Below are 16,992 nucleotides of genomic sequence, written 5' to 3'. Positions count from 1 at the left end.
GGGCGGGCGGGCGGATCAGCTGAGCCCGGACCTGGTTCGAGGCTGGCGCTCGGCAGGTGTCAGACTTGGTTACGAGAAGGAGGGAGGCGGGTTCGGATAGTTGAGGTGACACAGGCCGCCCCCTCCCTGGGAATTTCGCAGCCGGAGCCACCTCGGGCCTGTTGGTTCCCACACCAGCTCCGGAGAGCCAGCCGGGGGGAGCAGAGAGCCGGTGGCCTGAGGGGAAGCTGCTGCGGCCACAGGCGGCCGCTGGGGGGCGGGCATCAGAGCATCTGCGGTGGGTTCAGACCCAAGGATGGTGGGTGCCCGCCTGTCGGAGGACCCGAGTGTGGACGGGGTGGCGTCGGCAGGGACGAGGGGTCTGCCGGCCCAGGGTGACCCGGGACACGGGAGGCAGATGGCAGCCGGGCGCTCCCGGTCGGTGAGGGTGAGGGCGAGGGCTGGCCGCTCGGGCACCAGGCACCACGGCCCCGAATGCCGACAGCTGCAGATCCCCGGGGCAGGGCCCCCGGAGCCTGTGTCCCGAGCTGTAGCGACGCCCCTGGGTGGAAGCCCACCAGCTGAGCCGCCGGCCAGGGCTCCATGTGCTGCCTTCACTTTCCAGAAACGGGATGGGAAGCAGCCCGTGCCCGGGACAAACTCACTGACGGTTCACCTGGACTTCGAAGAGGAAGGACATGAGCCTGGCCGGCGGCTCGCTGGGTACAGCGTCCTCCAGGGACACCAAGGCTGTGGGTCCCATCCCTGGTCAGGGCACATACGAGACCCACCCAGTGGACGCGTGGATCAGTGGAACAACTTCTCTCCATCTCTCAAGTCAATAAATTAAAAAAAAAAAGATGAAATAAAACCCTACTTGGCGTCAAGCACGGCGAGCAGGTGCCTCTGGGAGAGCCGGTGCGGAGAAGGTGTGAGCCGGCTGGGCCCACACTGCCCCTCCCAGTGCGGATCCCCCAGGCTGGTCTTAGGGTCCCTCCTGGGGTCAGCTCCCCCAGGTGTTGTACTCACACGTGGCCACCAGGGGGAGGTGTTCCCTGCAAAGGCTCAGCCTCCCCCTCTGTCATTGCAAGACCGGCCTCCACTAGGGTCCCCTCTGGGGGTGCTCCTGCCCCTGGAGCCGGAGAGAGGAAGCTGTCTCTGTCCTCTCCACCACCCCAGTGGCTGGGGGTCCTGGTCAGGGGTCAGAGGCAAAGAGGCCGGGTGGGGCCTGGCCAGCTGGACCCAATGGGCCCCATCTGAGTGTGTGTGGCCAGGGTGTGGCCCAGCTTTATAGGTGAAGCTGGGAAGACTGGGTTTTCATAGGAGATCTCTGGGCACCTCCCACAAAGGTAGTCACAGCCGGGGCAGCCAGCGTGGGGGCCCGGAGGGCTCGGCTGACGGAGCTGGGGCAGGGAGGTGTTTGTGGGGTCTGGTGCCCTTGGCTGCTGCGTCTCCATCGCTCTCTCCCGCTACCCTCAGAGAGGGGACCCGCACCCTATGGTCAGGAGATCCCCGAAGCCCCATCCGTCTCCCCGTGGACAGAGGTGGTGCCCCAACTGTGGGCGCTGTGCCCCTGGACGACATGAAGCACTGGGCCGGGGCCCGGCCCCCACAGGCTCGGCCATGGCAAGCGACCAATTTCACCTCCACGTTTGTTTCACTCACAAGTAACACTCGAGGCAAATCATGGGCTGAGGTGGGAGCCTGGGAGCCCCGCATGAAGCTGCCCACACCTGCCGGGGGTGCCCCTGTTCCTGGGAATGCCTGTGTCCAGGTGGCTGAACCCCGAGCCGGTCCCACCTGCCCCCTGTGAGGGCATTGGGGGAACAAGGTGCCCTCCTGCCCCCAAAGATCCACCACTTACCCCGGACGATAAACAGCTGGCCTTCGTGTGGCCGTTGGGGTAGTTGTCATCATTTTTCTAAAGGCTCGCACGCAGTGCAAACCCCGCCCTCCCTCCCGAGGTGCTCTGGAACCTCCCCTGGGCCACACTGCACCCAGGCTGTGCCCTGGCTCAGTTTCCCCATCCCTACAATGGGCAACAGTCATTTCTCACTCAATGCTGGGCTCACTGCCCGCCCAGCGGGTGCTCCAGGTGCACCGCTCACAGGCCACGGGGCCAGGTGTGGCTGACGCCACTTCCTCCGTCAGGTGCCGCCAGACGTGTGCAGTTAGGCAGCGTCCCTCAGGGCCACAGGCGGTGTCCCCTGGCCCCTCCCCCTGCTCCACCCTGGACTTCCGCCCAGTCAGCATGCGGCCTGCAGCCGCCTCCCTGTGCCGGGAGCAGGGAGCGTGGCCAGCAGGCGGGGCAGAGGGCGGGCTGGGGCCTGCAGGTGGGGCCGGCCCGGACAGGAGGGGCTGTCTCAGGGCGGCCACGCAGGCAGGGGCGCGTCTGGCTTTGCGTGGGTGGGGGAGGGTCAGGGCCTGGGAACATCGTGGTTTTCTGACTGGCACGTGGTTTTCTCCAAGAGCACGAACAGGACAGGACAGCACAGGTAAATGTACAGAGCCTTCCCTCAGCGGACCCTGCAGGGTTCTCGTCCCTGCTTGCCCGGTGGGGAAACGGGCTCGGCCAGGGGGACCTGCCCCAGGTGGTACAGCAGGTTGGCAGCAGGACCCTGACTGGTTGCCCCTCACTGGAGACTGGCCACCTCCTGAGCTGTGCCCTCCAGCACCCAGGGGAGCCGAGGGGCTCGCCCCTCCCCCAGACCCCGCCAGGGCCTGATAGGTGGCCTAACTGACCACAGCCAGGGCTGGCCCTCAGCCACCGCCCCTGGTCCAAAGTCCAGGGGCCACAGCTGCCCACTTGGCAGGTGATGGTTGGCACCAGCTGCTTGACTTGTGTGCGGGGCCACGGCAGGCGGCTGTCCCAGCTGCTGCCCGGGGCTGCGGTGCCCAGTGCGTCACTCGCCCGTGTACCGCGCCCAGCGTTCTCAGGAGGACAGACCATGCCCTTCCTCACCCTCTGACCTGTCCTTCACCCATCGGGTGAGTGCGGCCCTGACTCAGGCGGCTGCCCAGGCCAGCCGCCAGTGACCGGGCTGGTGTCCTCCCAGCCCCGGACCCCGAACCACCCCTAGGAAGCCTGGTGCTGGCGGAGCCAGGGAGTGAGTGATGGGCTCTGTCCCTGTGGTGAGGACTCAGAACGGTGGCAACACCTGGTCAGGCCAGAGCCCAGGCCACCTCCTCCAGGACACCCTCCTGGGTTTCCTGCTGGGAGGAAGGACCCCTTGCTCGGGAGCAGCTGCTGCACAGCAGCCTCCCTTCCTCCTGGAGGGACCCCGAGCCCCGTGAAGGCCGGGACTGGGTCCCTGCTGTCAGTCCAGGCCGTGCTTTGTACGCAGTAGGTGCTCAGTAGAAGCAGAGGGCAGACCAGGGAGCAGCAAGAGGGAGCACCGCCCGGTGCCAATATGAACCCAGTTATGTGACGGACGGTATCCGTCCCAGCGGCTGGCATGCCTCTGCTGTCCACTGGCCGTAACTTAACCCAGTGGGGCCACCGGGACTGTTCTCCGTCAGCACCTTTTCCCGTGCTGCACGTGCACAGGTGTGCGTGTCCTGCCGGGAGTTCTCTGGGCGCCCCCCCTGCCTGCACCAGGCACCTTGCCCCTGGCCATTAGGCTGGTCTGTCTGCCTTGCTGTGTGGCCAAGGCAGCTGGCTCCCCACCCCCCTCCCCGTTCCCCCAACATCAGCGTGGAGGGCGGCATCCCTGTCCCGGGAGCCAGGCGCTGTGCAGTGGGAAAGCCAGAGGCCCAGGGGCCACCCCGCCACCGTCACCGGGGGATGGGCGCTCTGCAGGGCAGGAAGCAGGCGGCGCAGGGGCACAGGCGGGGAGGGGGCAGCCAGACTGCCCTGCGGCTAAGGCAGTGAGCGCCGCCCTGTGGGTGGGCAAGGGCAGGGGGCCCGGCCTGCGTGCTGAGGCTCTGGGCCACCTCCCCAAGGGCCCGCAGAAGGCGGTGTGTGTGTGTGTGTGTGTGTGTGTGTGTGTCCTGCTGGCCTGGGCCCCTCCCGGGAGCTCAGCCTGGGACCCCTGGGACCCCTGTCTTAGCGGGAGGAAGTGAGGCCACCAACCCATCCCCGGGGGGTGGCGATGGGGCTTCGGGGTTCGCAGTCCCGCTCTGCCGCCCTCCTCGGAGCTGCCTTCTAGGCCGCTGCCCCAGCGGGTCCCGGTCTGGGCGGCGCGTCCTGGGTGGTGGGCGGGGCGGGGAGAGGGGGGACAGCGCCGGCCTTGCTGCGGGGGGCGGGGCGAGGAGGGACTGGCGGGGGGGGGGGGGCGGGGCGAGGAGGGACTGGCCGGGGGGAGGGGCGGGGCGGGGCGAGGAGGGACTGGCCGGGGGGAGGGGCGGGGCGAGGAGGGACTGGCCGGGGGGAGGGGCGGGGCGAGGAGGGACTGGTCAGGGACCGGGCAGGGGCGGGGCGAGGGGGGACTGGCCAGCGACGGGGCGGCCCAGTTCCGCTGCTCAGGAAGGAAGACGCCGCCAGGCGGGCGGGCGCTCCCCGGTGGGCGGGGTTGGGACGGCCCGGAGTTGGGGGACATCTGTCCGCCTCTGGCAGCTGCGCTCGGTCGATAGTTGGGCCGGGTGGGCGGGACCACCGGCCGCGGCGCGGTGGCGGGGCCTGGGCCAGCTCCCGCCCCTCCACCAGGTCCGCCGGGTCCGCCGGGTCAGGGCCGTGCAGGGACCGCCCCCCCCCCCCTCGCCCCTTGGCCCTGCAGCCTGCGCGGGGGCTCCCCTGGCCCCTACGGCTCAGGGTGGTGGAGGCTCACCCCGCACCCGCACCCGCACCCGCGGGTCCTGCACCCGCACCCCTGGCGGCGAGGGGGTGGGAAGGGCTGGAGGGCCCGCGAGCAGGTTCATGGTGAAGCGGCGGCTGCGAGAAGGCGGAGGGCCGGGTGGAGAGCGGGGACTGGCCAGCGCGCGGGCGGGGCCGTGGCCGCCCCCCGGGAGCGAGGAGGCGGGTCAGAGGCCGTCGGGGGCCGGGCAGGGCGGTGGGGGCGGCGGGGGCAGGTGCCCAGGCGGGGAAAGTTTCTGGCACCCACGTGAGGCGGCTTCCACAGCGGACGCCACTCGGGCTCCTGGAAGGTAAGTTCAGGCCCCGTGAGGGGTGCGCCCCTGCACCCGGGCCACCTGCGGGGGAGGGCAGGTGGGTGTCAGACCTGGGGCACAGGGGGGCGGGGAGGACTGCGGGCCGCTGCCCCAACCTCCAACCCCCCCAAAGCCTCTCAGATCACAGCTCCCTGCTGTCCCCCCCCCCCACCCCCTCTGGGAGAGGGTCACCCGGCTGGGGCAGGGCAGCCCTGCCTCCGAGAGCTGGGCCCTGCACCCCAATCTCCAAGGCCTGGCCCCCAGCCTCCCCTCCCCACACCAGGCCCTGTGAGCCTGCAGATGAGGTGAGGAGGGGGCAGCAGAGCCCACCAAGCACGGCCTGGACCTGCGTCCCCGCGGCCACGTCCGGGCCAGTGGCCTGGTTCAGCCTCCTGTGCCTCAGTCACTCCCTGTCAACTGGGTGACAGTGGCCTCAGAGCATCTGCTGAGCGAGGCGGGTGCACCGGGCGCACTCCCAGTGGACGGGCCTTTCTCCGTCAGTCCGTTGGCATCCCTCCCGATGATTCATGGCAGAGGCACGCTCACCTCTGCGCTTCGGGTCATGCCAACCCCTCGAGCTCCCCCTGCTCCTCTAACTAGGGGATCCCCCGCGGGCAGGGCCGGGCCCACCCCCAGGGACTCCTCTCAGCACCTCTGTCCTTAGGAGCTGGGCTCCCCGTCACGCTCTCCTAATTTAGAGATTTTTCTGGCTGGGAAGGTCTGGGAGGGCTTCCTGAAGGAGGAGGGACGCCAGGTGAGCCCTGAAGTCCACCGGGAGGACTCTGAGGAGGGGACGGACCCATCACTGCCCTCTCACCTTCTCCTCGGGTCCCAAAGGGCATTGGGGCCGACCAGGCAGAAAGGACTTGTGTCTGGGGTTGGGAGGGGAGTTCCCCAAGGGGTCGTGTGGGAGCCAGGCTTGGGGGTCGAGTGTCCCTGTCTCAGGGCTGCCCGCCACCTGCCCTGTGACCCCCGCGCCCCACGCACACCGCCGCCCCCTCCTGCCCTCCTGGCTGTGTGTCCAGGTGACTCCATCCTGCATCCCAGCCCCAACCCCTGTTCTCATCACCCCTAGGCCACTGCGTCCCCTCTGGTGGCTCCCACCTCCCTCGTCTCCCCAGTCCCAGCACCACACTGCAGTGCCAGACCCCGGTCACCAGGCCCCACCCCAGGAAGTGCCTGGGGCTCTCGGCTGTTGGGACAGCCCCTCCCCACCCCCATCCTTGCCCGGTTGCCTTCTGGGTCCTGTGTTCTCTGAGACCTGAGTGTTTTCTTGTCCTTGGTTCTCAGGTCCCCTCCGGTCCTCCCTGCCCTGTCCTGGGGTAACCCCACTTCCCAGGTCTCATTTTGGCTGCTCCTCTCCACCCCCCCGCCCCAACAGAGCTCCCCCGCCAGCACAGCCCTGCCCACTCCACTCCCTGGGCTGGCCGGGACCTTTGGCCCCCACCGTGGTGCCCTGGGCCCCGCCAGGCCCTGACATGTGTGCACCAGGCCTCAGGGAGCCCTCAGTGGATGATGCAGGAGCACACACGGACTGTGGCAGGAGGGGAGCCTGAGGGGTACAGTGGGGGGGCCCCGCCCCCACGGCGCCTGTCCACACCTGCCAGCCCGACTCTCTCCCCAGCTCCCCGAGCTGCTGACACCTGGCGTTGCCATGGCCTCGCTGGGCCGAGCCCTGCGTGCGGCTGCCACACGCCCTCGTCGGAGCCCTGCTCAGGGCCTGGGGTCACGTCCTCTGACCAGCGGGGCCGGCCCCGCCACCGAGAAGAGCGTGCCGTACCAGCGGACCCTGAAGGAGGCCCAGGACCCTGCGGCCGCCCGGGGCCCAAGCCGGCCCCTGCCCAGCACGGCCGACGTGGTGGTCATCGGCGGGGGCAGCCTGGGCTGCCAGACCCTGTACCACCTGGCCAAGCTGGGCGTGAGCAGCGCGGTGCTGCTGGAGCGGGAGCGCCTCACCTCGGGGACCACCTGGCACACGGCAGGTCGGCGGCTGCAGGGAGGGGGCTGGGGAGGAGGCGGGAGGGGGACTAGACTCAGCGAGGGGCCAGGACCACAGGCCAGAGGCAGCTGAGCGGAGCCGGGAGGGGGGCTGGTTGGGGGCCCTGCTTGTCCCCCAGTCTCTGAAGCTGTGGGGGGAGGAGGGAGCAGACGCTGCCTGTGGGACCCCGGAGGTCAGAGGTCAAAGCTGAGACTTGAGCTGGGAGCCAGCTGTCTATTCAGAGCAAAGCCCTTCACGGACAGTCACCTGGGTGAGGGGCGGACCCGGGGCAGCGGGGAGGATGAGGAGGGCCATCCAGGTGGTTCAGACGGGTCCTCCGGGCCACCAGCTGTGCCTGCGAGTCCCTCCTAACCAACCAGTGCCCGTCACAGGGCGCCGCCCCTCCGCCCCACCCCGGGGCCCAGCTCCCAGCTCCCAGCTCCCAGGGATAAGCACTCCGATTCCTCCACCATCACCCGTGTGAGGGCGAGTCCCTGACCATGAGCTGGAAAGTCTTCAGGCACCACACATGTTGGGAGGTGACCTGAGGCCGCCACACAGCCTCTGCTCCCCCCATCCTGTCAGCCTGTGCCCCACTGCCCCCCTGCCCCCCGTCAGCCTCTGCCCCACCCCCCCACTGCTCTCCATTAGCCTCTGCCCCACCCCCCCACTGCCCTCCGTCAGTGGGTCAGCCTCGGCCCTCACTGTCTCGGCCTCACCCAGCCTCCATTCCCAGACTCGCTCTGCGGTTGTGGGTGAGGGGCGTTGGGTAAAGTAATCCAGCCTCACAGGCCACCCTTCCCCCGGGACGGCTCAGCCCAGGCCTCAGCACACGGCACCTGGCACCTGGCACCCGGTACATGGCACAGAGCACCCAGCACATGGCACACAGCACCCAGCATATGGCACACAGCACCTAACACATGGCACCCGGTACATGGCACAGAGCACCCAGCACCCAGCACCTGGCACCCAGCACCCAGCAGGCACTCTCTAAATGGAGCCTTTGGTGTCATTCTCCAAGCTGCCCGAGGCCCAGGAGGCCTGTCCTAAAGCTCAGCCTGGAACCTGTCATTTCCTTGCCAGCCTCTCGGCTGCTTGTGGTCGGTGATAAGGGCCGGCGCTGCCGGATTCTCGGGGCCGGGCCCGGGGGAGGGTGCAGCTACTGCACTGGGACCCACGGTGCCCCTCCCGCCAGGCCTGCTGTGGCAGCTGCGGCCCAGCGACGTGGAGGTGGAGCTGCTGGCGCACACGAGGCGCGTGGTGAGCCGCGACCTGGAGGAGGAGACGGGGCTGCACACGGGCTGGATCCAGAACGGGGGCCTGTTCATCGCGTCCAACCGGCAGCGCCTGGATGAGTACAAGAGGCTCATGTCGGTGGGTGCGCCCTGCAGGGTGGGGGTCATGCGGGTGGGTGCACCCTGTAGGGTGGGGGGTCGTGTGGGTGGGTGCGCCCTGCAGGGTGGGGGCTGGTGTGGGTGGGTGTGCCCTGCAGGGTGGGGGTTGTGCGGGTGGGTGTGCCCTGCAGGGTGGGGGGCGTGTGGGTGGGTGTGCCCTGCAGGGTGGGGGGTCGTGCGGGTGGGTGTGCCCTGCAGGGTGGGGGGCGTGCGGGTGGGTGTGCCCTGCAGGGTGAGGGTCCTATGGGTGGGTGTGCCCTGTAGGGTGGGGGGTCGTGTGGGTGGGTGCGCCCTGCAGGGTGGGGGCTGGTGTGGGTGGGTGTGCCCTGCAGGGTGGGGGTTGTGCGGGTGGGTGTGCCCTGCAGGGTGAGGGTCCTATGGGTGGGTGTGCCCTGCAGGGTGGGGGTCGTGTGGGTGGGTGTGCCCTGCAGGGTGGGGGCTGGTGTGGGTGGGTGTGCCCTGCAGGGTGGGGGTTGTGCGGGTGGGTGTGCCCTGCAGGGTGAGGGTCCTATGGGTGGGTGTGCCCTGCAGGGTGGGGGTCCTGTGGGTGGGTGTGCCCTGCAGGGTGGGGGTCGTGCGGGTGGGTGCGCCCTGCAGGGTGGGGGTCCTGTGGGTGGGTGCGCCCTGCAGGGAGGGAGCCCCGACAGATCTGGTGAAACCCTGGTGCTGCCCCTGGTGGGAGGAGCCTGCCTCTGAGCCGCAGTCCGCTCACTGTGAAATGGGACCGTGGAGGCGGAGACGCCAGGCAGCGGGGTCTGTCGTCTGGGTGGTGCCCGGGCCCTGGCGGCTGAGCTTCCTGGAGGAGGGGTCAGGGCTGACCCTCGGAGCCGGGCGGGGGGGACAGTGGCCGGAAGGGCTCGCTCCGAGGGCTCAGTCACTGTCCCTGGGCCCCTAGCTGGGCAAGGCCTACGGCGTGGAGTCCCACGTGCTGAGCCCGGCGGAGACCAAGAAGCTGTACCCGCTGATGAACGTGGACGACCTCTACGGGACCCTGTACGTGCCGCACGACGGGACCATGGACCCCGCCGGCACCTGCACCACCCTCGCCAGGGCCGCCACTGCCCGGGGAGCGCAGGTACCGGTGGCCCCCGGCCTGGGTGCCCTGCTCCCAGCCCAGCCCTCCTGCTACGGGCCCGGGAGCAGAAGGCAGGGGCAGGCGCCATCCTCGCTGCTGCGGGCCTGGGCCGGCGGGACCTCTCCGCCGTGTGGCCACTCCTGCGCAGGCAGCGATGCCGCTTCAGCGGGGTACCCCCCCCCGGGTACCCCCACCCCCCCACTCCCCGCGTTCCTGCCCCGCGGGGCCAGTGCCTCCCCACCCTCTTCTGTGGCCTTTACCTTCTTTTGTCGGTGGGGCCGCCGCCCGCGTGACCCTCAGACCACACGGTAGACGGAAACATCTTCTAGTCAAATGAGCCTTTTTTAAGCCACTTTATGGCAAAGAGCCACGTGTGGGGCCGAGGTCTCCAGGCGAAGGAGTGTGTGTGGAGTAGCCCCCAGGGCTGGGGTGGCCCCGTTCCCGGGAGCGTCGCCGAAGCCTGGCCTGTCGGCAGCAGGGTCCCCGTCCCGTCGGGCTGGGGGGCGAGAGCCCCGGGTGGCAGCCCCTCTCGCTCCCAGGTCATCGAGAACTGCCCCGTGACGGGCATCCGCGTGCGGACGGACGACTTCGGGGTGCGGCGGGTGGCGGCCGTGGAGACGGAGCACGGAGCCATCCAGACGCCCTGCGTGGTCAACTGTGCAGGTGGGACGGGGCCGCCTCCGCGCGGCCCGCTGGCTGCCCTCTAACCGGCCCTTCTCCGGGGGGAGGGCGCCGGGGGGCCGCCGGGGGGCCCGGGGTCGGGGCAGACAGGGTGGCACAGAGCTGACCGGTCGCCTCTGCCCGCAGGCGTGTGGGCGGACGCGGTGGGCCGGATGGCGGGGGTCAAGGTCCCGCTGGTGGCCATGCACCACGCCTACGTGGTCACCGAACGCATCGAGGGCATCCAGGTAGGCGCCGAGCCGGGTCCCGGGGGCTGGCGGGGGGCGCGGGCCTGGTCGGGGCTCAGCACTTACACGTGGGTGGTCCGGTCGCGGCTGGCGCTCCGTGGAGGCGCGTCTGGAGGCGGCAGAGGGCCGGCCGGGAGCATGGAGCGCGGGCCGGGGGGTCTGGGTGGGGACAGGGAGGCGAGGCTGCCCTTGGGTAGGGTCCGGCCCAGCACGGAGGCCTGGGAGCCTGGGGAGCCTGGGCCCTGCCCCGGACTCGCCTGCTTCCCTTCGGTCACTGGAAGGGAAGGGGTCCCCCTTGACAGGGTTCCCCGGTTCATGGAGTTCCTGTAATTGAGGGCACCCCTCCTCAGGCTGCTCTGTGTCCCCCCTGAGTGGGCGCCGGGGCAGAGGTCACCCAGCTCAGCAGCAGGACGAGCGAGGCCCCGTTCTGCGGGGAGAGCTCTGGGTGGCCACCAGGGGGCGTCCTCAGACCGCCGTGGGCTCCGGCGGGCTGAGCTGGCGCTGGGGACTGGCAGAGGGGGCCGGGCTGTGTCCGAGGCAGGGGCGCCCAGGGCGTCCACAGCGCCAGGACGTAGGCAGCCCTGGTCCCGCTGCTGCCTGACCTCCAGGCGCCTCTCGGGAGAAGCTGAGCCATTGGCCAGGGCCCCTCTGTGAACTTCAAGGTCAGAGCCAGGCTGGGCTACTCCTTCAGTCACCCCGTGTGCCGTGGGGGGTCCAGGCTGTGCCCGCACCAGCCCCAGAACCTCGGAGGCTGTGCAGGAGGAAAGAGGGGATTTGGGGCTGAAGGCCGGCCCCCTGAGGCCGAACCTCGGAGTCGGGACCTGGGAGAGGAGCCGGCCTCTGGCCTCTGACCGCAGCCTGCACGCACTCGCTCTCACTCACGGGGTCCCGGCTGCGTCCCGTCCCTGGCGGGGCTCCGGAGGGGCGGCGGGCTCCCCCACGCCTGCTGCGTCCTGGCGGGACCGTGTCCTGCTTCGCTTCTTGGTTAGGCCCGTGGTCAGTGCCTGCGATAGGGCGACGTTAACGTGCTGGCTCCCGGGCGGTCAGTGTCCGGCTTCCTGTTCCCTGGAGTCGGTTGTAAATCGTACTTTTTCTGGTTGCCCAGTTTTCCACTGAGCTGTCACAAACGGTATCTGTCTCTTCCGTCTTTCTATCACCTACTAGTTTTAAAAATATGTTTTTATTGACTTCAGAGAGGAAGGGGGGGCGGGAGAGATAGAAACATCAATGAGAGTCATTGGAGCCCGCAACCCGGGCCTGTGCCCCGACCGGGAATCGAACCGTGACCTCCTGGTTCACATGTCGACACTCAGCCACGGAGCCCCGCCGGCCGGGCCGAAGCCTCCTCTGCAATGAGGGCCCCTGGCGCCAGCGTCTGGAGCGTCTCCGGGCCACTCCGGGTCTCTATAAGGAGTGCCCAGTCCACTGTCCAGCGGGGATGGCAGCCCACGGCTCCCCCCAACCTGCAGCCTCTGGGCTCCCCTTCTCCAGCCTCAGACCTCGGGGCTCCCCCAGGGCAGGGCCAGGCCTCGGCTGTGTGGGGTGGGCATAGCGGGGACCCTCGCCCACCCTGCTGTTCACACTCATGCACACGCACTCTCTCACGCTCACTCACACGCATGCGCACACGCGTTCCGCCTCACCCCCTGCAGAGGGACCTGGGTGTGCCGCCCGCTCTGTCTCAGCAGATTGGAGGTACAGAGGGGGGCACTGCTGCCCCTGCTCCATCTCCCCACCCCAAGCCCCGGCTGTGGCCCTGCCCCCCATCCACTCTGCACCTCCCGCAGTGCTGGGGCCCCCCACGTGCTGGTCTCTCCTCTGGGGGGCTGTGCCCTTCTCTCCGCCTCCCTCCCACCTCCCTCCTTTGCACACCTTCGCTGCTATGTCCTGGGTTTGGGGAGGAGAGGCCTGAAGGGGGCTGGTTTGTCCCCCGTGTAACCCGAGGCCCCGGGTCCCCTCTTCCTCAGGGTCCTATGGGAGGAGGAGGCAGGTGGTCCCGCCGTGGGCCTGGGCCTGGTGGAGGTGAGGGGCCCCGCGCCCGCCCTGGCTGACCCACGGCCTCTGCTCTGCCTTCCAGAACATGCCCAACGTCCGTGACCACGACGCCTCGGTCTACCTCCGCCTCCAGGGGGATGCCCTGTCCGTGGGTGGCTACGAGCCCAATCCCATCTTCTGGGAGGAGGTGCGACTCGGAGGGAATGGGGGGGTGGGGTGGGGCTGTGTCTCCGTGTGGAGAAGCCTCCCGCCAGGGAGCCTCCGCCTGCAGCTCCTGGTGGCACTGAGCCACGCAGGCCCCCGGCCCACAGGGTCAGACCCGCCCTCCCTGACCCGAGCGCCTGGCCTGCCGGCAGGGGAGGGCTCCCCTCAAGTCCTCTGTCCGTCAGCCAGCAACACCGTGCCCCGCCCCCTCGGCCCCCCCAGGCGCGGGTGGCTGCCCTCTCATTTCCATGCATTTAGTCCACAGCTTGAATGGATCATGACCCGTTTGGGTCAGATTCTGTGTTACTTTCTGGGGAAACAGGGAGACGAAGATAAAAGTCCCTGTCCCAGGGGACCTGTATTTTGGTGGGGAGACGTACAATATTCAAACAAAGGAATACTGAGCGCGCTCGCTCGAGGAGGGGGCGCCTGAGCAGGGCCCCGCGGAGAACACGGGAGAGGAGCTGCGGGGGGAGGTGGAGGCCCTGAGGTCAGGCTTGCCCTCCTAGAGTGAAGGAAGGTCCGCGCGGCAGCTGGGGGCTGGGCTGGCTCGTGCAGGGCTTTGCAGACCACAGAGGAGCCACCGGGACCCACAGGAAGCTTCAGAGCCAGTGGGCGTGATGAGACTCAGGAGAGCGTGATGGAGGTGGGCGGGGACGGGGCCTCCAGGCAGAGGCCACGGCAACGGTCAAGGGCAGAGCTGGGGGACCAGAGGGCAGACAGGCCTTGCTGATGGGCGGTGAGGGGGGGACAAGCTGGGGGCAGCTGTGGGGACCAGCCCAGCTGTCACTCACCTGAGGGGAAGCTGCACCCCCCACGGGTGGCGTCACAGGCAGGTCCGGCCCTCCCCAGGTGTCGGACAAGTTTGCTTTCGGCCTCTTCGACCTGGACTGGGACGTGTTCACCCAGCACATCGAAGGGGCCGTCAACCGGGTGCCCGTGCTGGAGAAGACGGGGGTCAAGTCCACGGTCTGCGGCCCAGGTGAGCGGGAGGCCTGGGGGCGGGGGGCTGGCCCTGGAGGCTGCCCTGCTGGGTCCCTCTGCTTCCTGTGGCCTCTCCAGCAGCCCTGGTGGTGGGCACTGCTTTACCCTCCCTGCAGGCCAGGGCCTGCGCATGGCGGGGCAGGAATGTGTCCCGAGGGGCACGCGGCCAGGCTGCCTCCGCCCCAGGGTGAGCCCCTCGGTCGAGCGGGCAGCCCCACGCTGCCTGGCAGGCGGGACCGGACGGTTAGGTGGCTACAGCCGCTGGGGCAGGGAGTACAGGGGTGCTTGCTGGGTGCCTGCCCAGAGGAGGGACAGCCCAATGGAGCCCTGAGGGGGAGCAGGTCATGGGGCGTCCCCCTCCCTCGGGCGCACACGGGGCCTGTTTAATGCCCAGCTGATGCAGGGGGCGCTCGCCCAGTTCAGGGCTGTGGGGGAGGCTCTGCAAGGTGCCGCGCTGCCCAAAGGGGTCCCGAGTTCTCTGTGCCTCGGTGCCGTCATCTGTGAGGTGGGTGACGGCCACCCAGCAGGGACGGAGCGAGGAGAAGCCACACACAGGCGAGGGCGCGGGCCTGGCCAGCAAACTGCAGTGAGTCCCCAGAAGCCGGGGCACAGCCAGTCCACAGGACACGCGGGAGGCGGGGCAGGACGGGAGGAAGGGTCCGGCCCAGGGCCGTGGCCTACGGGACACCCAGCCTCCGGCCCGCACACTGGTGTCCGCACGGCCCCGCGGAGCTGTCCCAGGGCCGACAGGAGCGTTGGTGAGGGCCGCCGCCTCTCCGGGAGGCCGGGGTGCAGGGCGACCACAGGGGGAGGATTCGGGGAGCAGGCGATGACTCACCGCCCCCACAGCCTCCGGGGGAGGGGACGTGGCAGTGAGAAACGCAGGCTGGAAACCATCCCAGCGCACATAACCCGAGCCTCAGCCTAATTAGAGGAGTCATCGCCCCCAGGAGCCTCGCCTGGGGGGATGTGTGTGAGGCGTCTGGGGTCTGTCTCCCAGCGGCAAGCCCGCAAGTGTCTGGGGAAATCGACTCTCCCTGCCAGAGGATGCACAGCCCGGGCCAGCACGGCCAGGGGGCGGCACGGCCAGGGGGCGGCACGGCCAGAGGATGCACAGCCCGGGCCAGCACGGCCAGGGGGCGGCACGGCCAGGGGGCAGCATGGCCAGAGGATGCACAGCCCGGGGCCAGCACGGCCAGGGGGCGGCACGGCCAGGGGGCGGCACGGCCAGGGGGCGGCACAGCCAGGGGCCAGCACGGCCAGGGGCCGGCACGGCCAGGGGCCGGCACGGCCAGGGGGCGGCACAGCCAGGGGGCGGCACGGCCAGGGGCCTTTGGCCTCTGGAGCGGAGCAGGGGAACCCCAGGCCCCTGCCTTCGGGGAAGCAGGGAGGGGGGTAGCGGGCAGAGCTCTGTTCCTGGGCGGGAGGTCGGAGCCAGGATGGGGTCTGCCTGCCCTGCCCGGAGGGCCCGGGCCCTGCATCTCCGTGTGGCTCAGCCTTGGGTCCTTTGTTAAACATTCACAAGACCCTGACCCCGGAAACTGCTTCCGCCGGAGTGTCCTCACGGCCCGAGGCTCAGGACTTCCTGCGGCCGCCACTGCATTCCAGCGCCCGCAGGGTCAGCAGCCCTGGCCTCTCTCCTTTTCAATTTTTTTTTTTTTTTTAATTTTAGGGAGAGGGAGAGAGAGAGAGAAACCTCTATGAGAGAGAATCATGGACCGGCTGCCTCCTGCACGCCCCACACTGGGGATCGAGCCTGCCACCCGGGCCTGTGCCCTGACCGGGAATCGAGCCGTGACCTCCTGGTTCATAGGTTGACGCTCAGCACTGAGCCGCGCTGTTTTGAAAGTATCTGCCTTACGGCAAAGCTGTCAGTGTAGCTGTAAATGCGGCCGGAGCCATCCGAGCGGCTCCCTGGAGGAAGTGGCATTGAGTGGGCGCTCAGGACGGGGAGGGTCTGGGTGAAGGAGCATGTGCAGACCCCTGCCTCCACCCCTGCCCTCTCGGGAGACCCCACCCCAGGGGCACACAGCCTGGGGGGCTCAGGCTGCCCTTCCTTCCAGAGTCCTTCACGCCCGACCACAAGCCCCTGATGGGGGAGGCGCCCGAGCTCCGAGGCTTCTTCCTGGGCTGCGGCTTCAACAGCGCAGGTGGGTCCGGGCAGCCCCCCCGCCCCCCCCCCCCGCACCGTGGTCTCTCCTTCAGCTCCCGGGGCTCCCCTAGGCGGGTGAGGGGCTCCCCCAGGTGGGGTGAGGGCTGGCCAGGAGCCCTGTGCCCACAGGGATGGGGACAGAGGCCTGCAGGGACGGGGTGAGGTCCTGCTGGGAGGCCTGCAGCGCCCCAGGTGTGAGATCCCGGGGGATGGGAGGGCCCGGGATGGGGCGAGCAGCTCTGAGATGGGCTGCAGACTGTGGCTCCCCTCCCGGCAGGAATGATGCTGGGCGGCGGCTGCGGGCAGGAGCTGGCCCACTGGATCGTCCATGGGCGCCCGGAGAAGGACATGTACGGCTACGACATCAGGCGAGTGCACCCGACACTGGCGGGCAGGGGTGGCTCCTCCCCCGCCGCCCTGGGACCTGGGTAGATAGCCAGGGCTAGAGAGAAAGGAGCCCTCCCTGAAACCTGGGGGGCTTCCTGGAAGAGGAGGCAGTGAGGGAGGACAGGGAGGAAGGCTGCCAGGAGGGGGCGGGGATGAGGCTGCCTGGGTCTGGCAGCTCCACGGCCCCTTACAAGTTCCAGGACCGCTAGTCCCAGCGCCTTGCCTGGCCCGCTGGCCAGCTCCGGGGTCAGGGGGGTCAGATCCTCCCCCTCCGCAGATGGGAGGCCGAGGCCTGGGCGGAAGGGGCTGCGCCGGCTGCCGGGGGCGGGGCTGAGCTGGGTGTTGGTGCGTGTGCGTGGCTGGGAGCCAGGCGCCCCCACGCCGAGCAGTGTCCTCCCTGTGACCTGGGTGAGGTGCGTGCGCTGCTCGGTCGGCGCCGGTACACCCTCCCCCGAGCCCTGCGCCCGGCGGCGCTAAGTAAACCCGTGCAGAGGCCGCGGGGCACAGGTCAGGGCTGGGGTGTCCTAGCTGCCCGCGAGTCGGGGCTGGTGACACAAGTGTCCCCAGACAGGCCTGGGCAGTGAGGCCCGTGGGCCGGGCTCTGTCCCCAGGCCGCCGTCCTGGCCACAGCTTGGGGGGCCGCTCTGTGTTCAGGCAGCTCTGCTGTTCCTGCTCCTGGCAGACAGCCCCCCGGGACACCCCGCTGCCGGTGGGTGCAGGGTACAGGCTCAGCTCAGCACGCCCGCTCCTCTGCTCGCCTCCTCCCTTCCTAGCCTGATAGGACATCACGCCCGTGGGGGTGTCCGGCCCCCGGGGACGGGCTGACAGGCACCGAGACGCCCCAGTGG

At 69.5% G+C, this 16,992-nt stretch overlaps 1 protein-coding gene across 1 annotated transcript in view; it reads left to right on the top strand.

The window, feature by feature from the left end:
* Positions 1-6,718: 6,718 nt before the first annotated feature.
* The window catches only part of SARDH (sarcosine dehydrogenase), a gene marked incomplete at its 5' end in the record, with an annotated part of 35,722 nt that continues 25,448 nt past the window's right edge, over positions 6,719-16,992 (top strand). Inside the window, 9 exons of the mRNA XM_081103309.1 lie at positions 6,719-7,046; positions 8,241-8,419; positions 9,335-9,514; positions 10,054-10,177; positions 10,322-10,422; positions 12,500-12,604; positions 13,474-13,603; positions 15,669-15,755; positions 16,035-16,125. Coding sequence (XP_080959435.1) covers positions 6,719-7,046; positions 8,241-8,419; positions 9,335-9,514; positions 10,054-10,177; positions 10,322-10,422; positions 12,500-12,604; positions 13,474-13,603; positions 15,669-15,755; positions 16,035-16,125 — 1,325 coding nt within the window. The remainder of the gene's footprint in view (positions 7,047-8,240; positions 8,420-9,334; positions 9,515-10,053; positions 10,178-10,321; positions 10,423-12,499; positions 12,605-13,473; positions 13,604-15,668; positions 15,756-16,034; positions 16,126-16,992) is intronic.

Source organism: Myotis nattereri (assembly GCF_964212035.1).
Source record: "Myotis nattereri genome assembly, chromosome: 12".
NCBI classification, from domain to species: domain Eukaryota; kingdom Metazoa; phylum Chordata; class Mammalia; order Chiroptera; family Vespertilionidae; genus Myotis; species Myotis nattereri.
The sequence above is the reverse complement of the archived record's forward strand: the minus strand, read 5'-3'. Positions and strand labels throughout refer to the sequence as shown.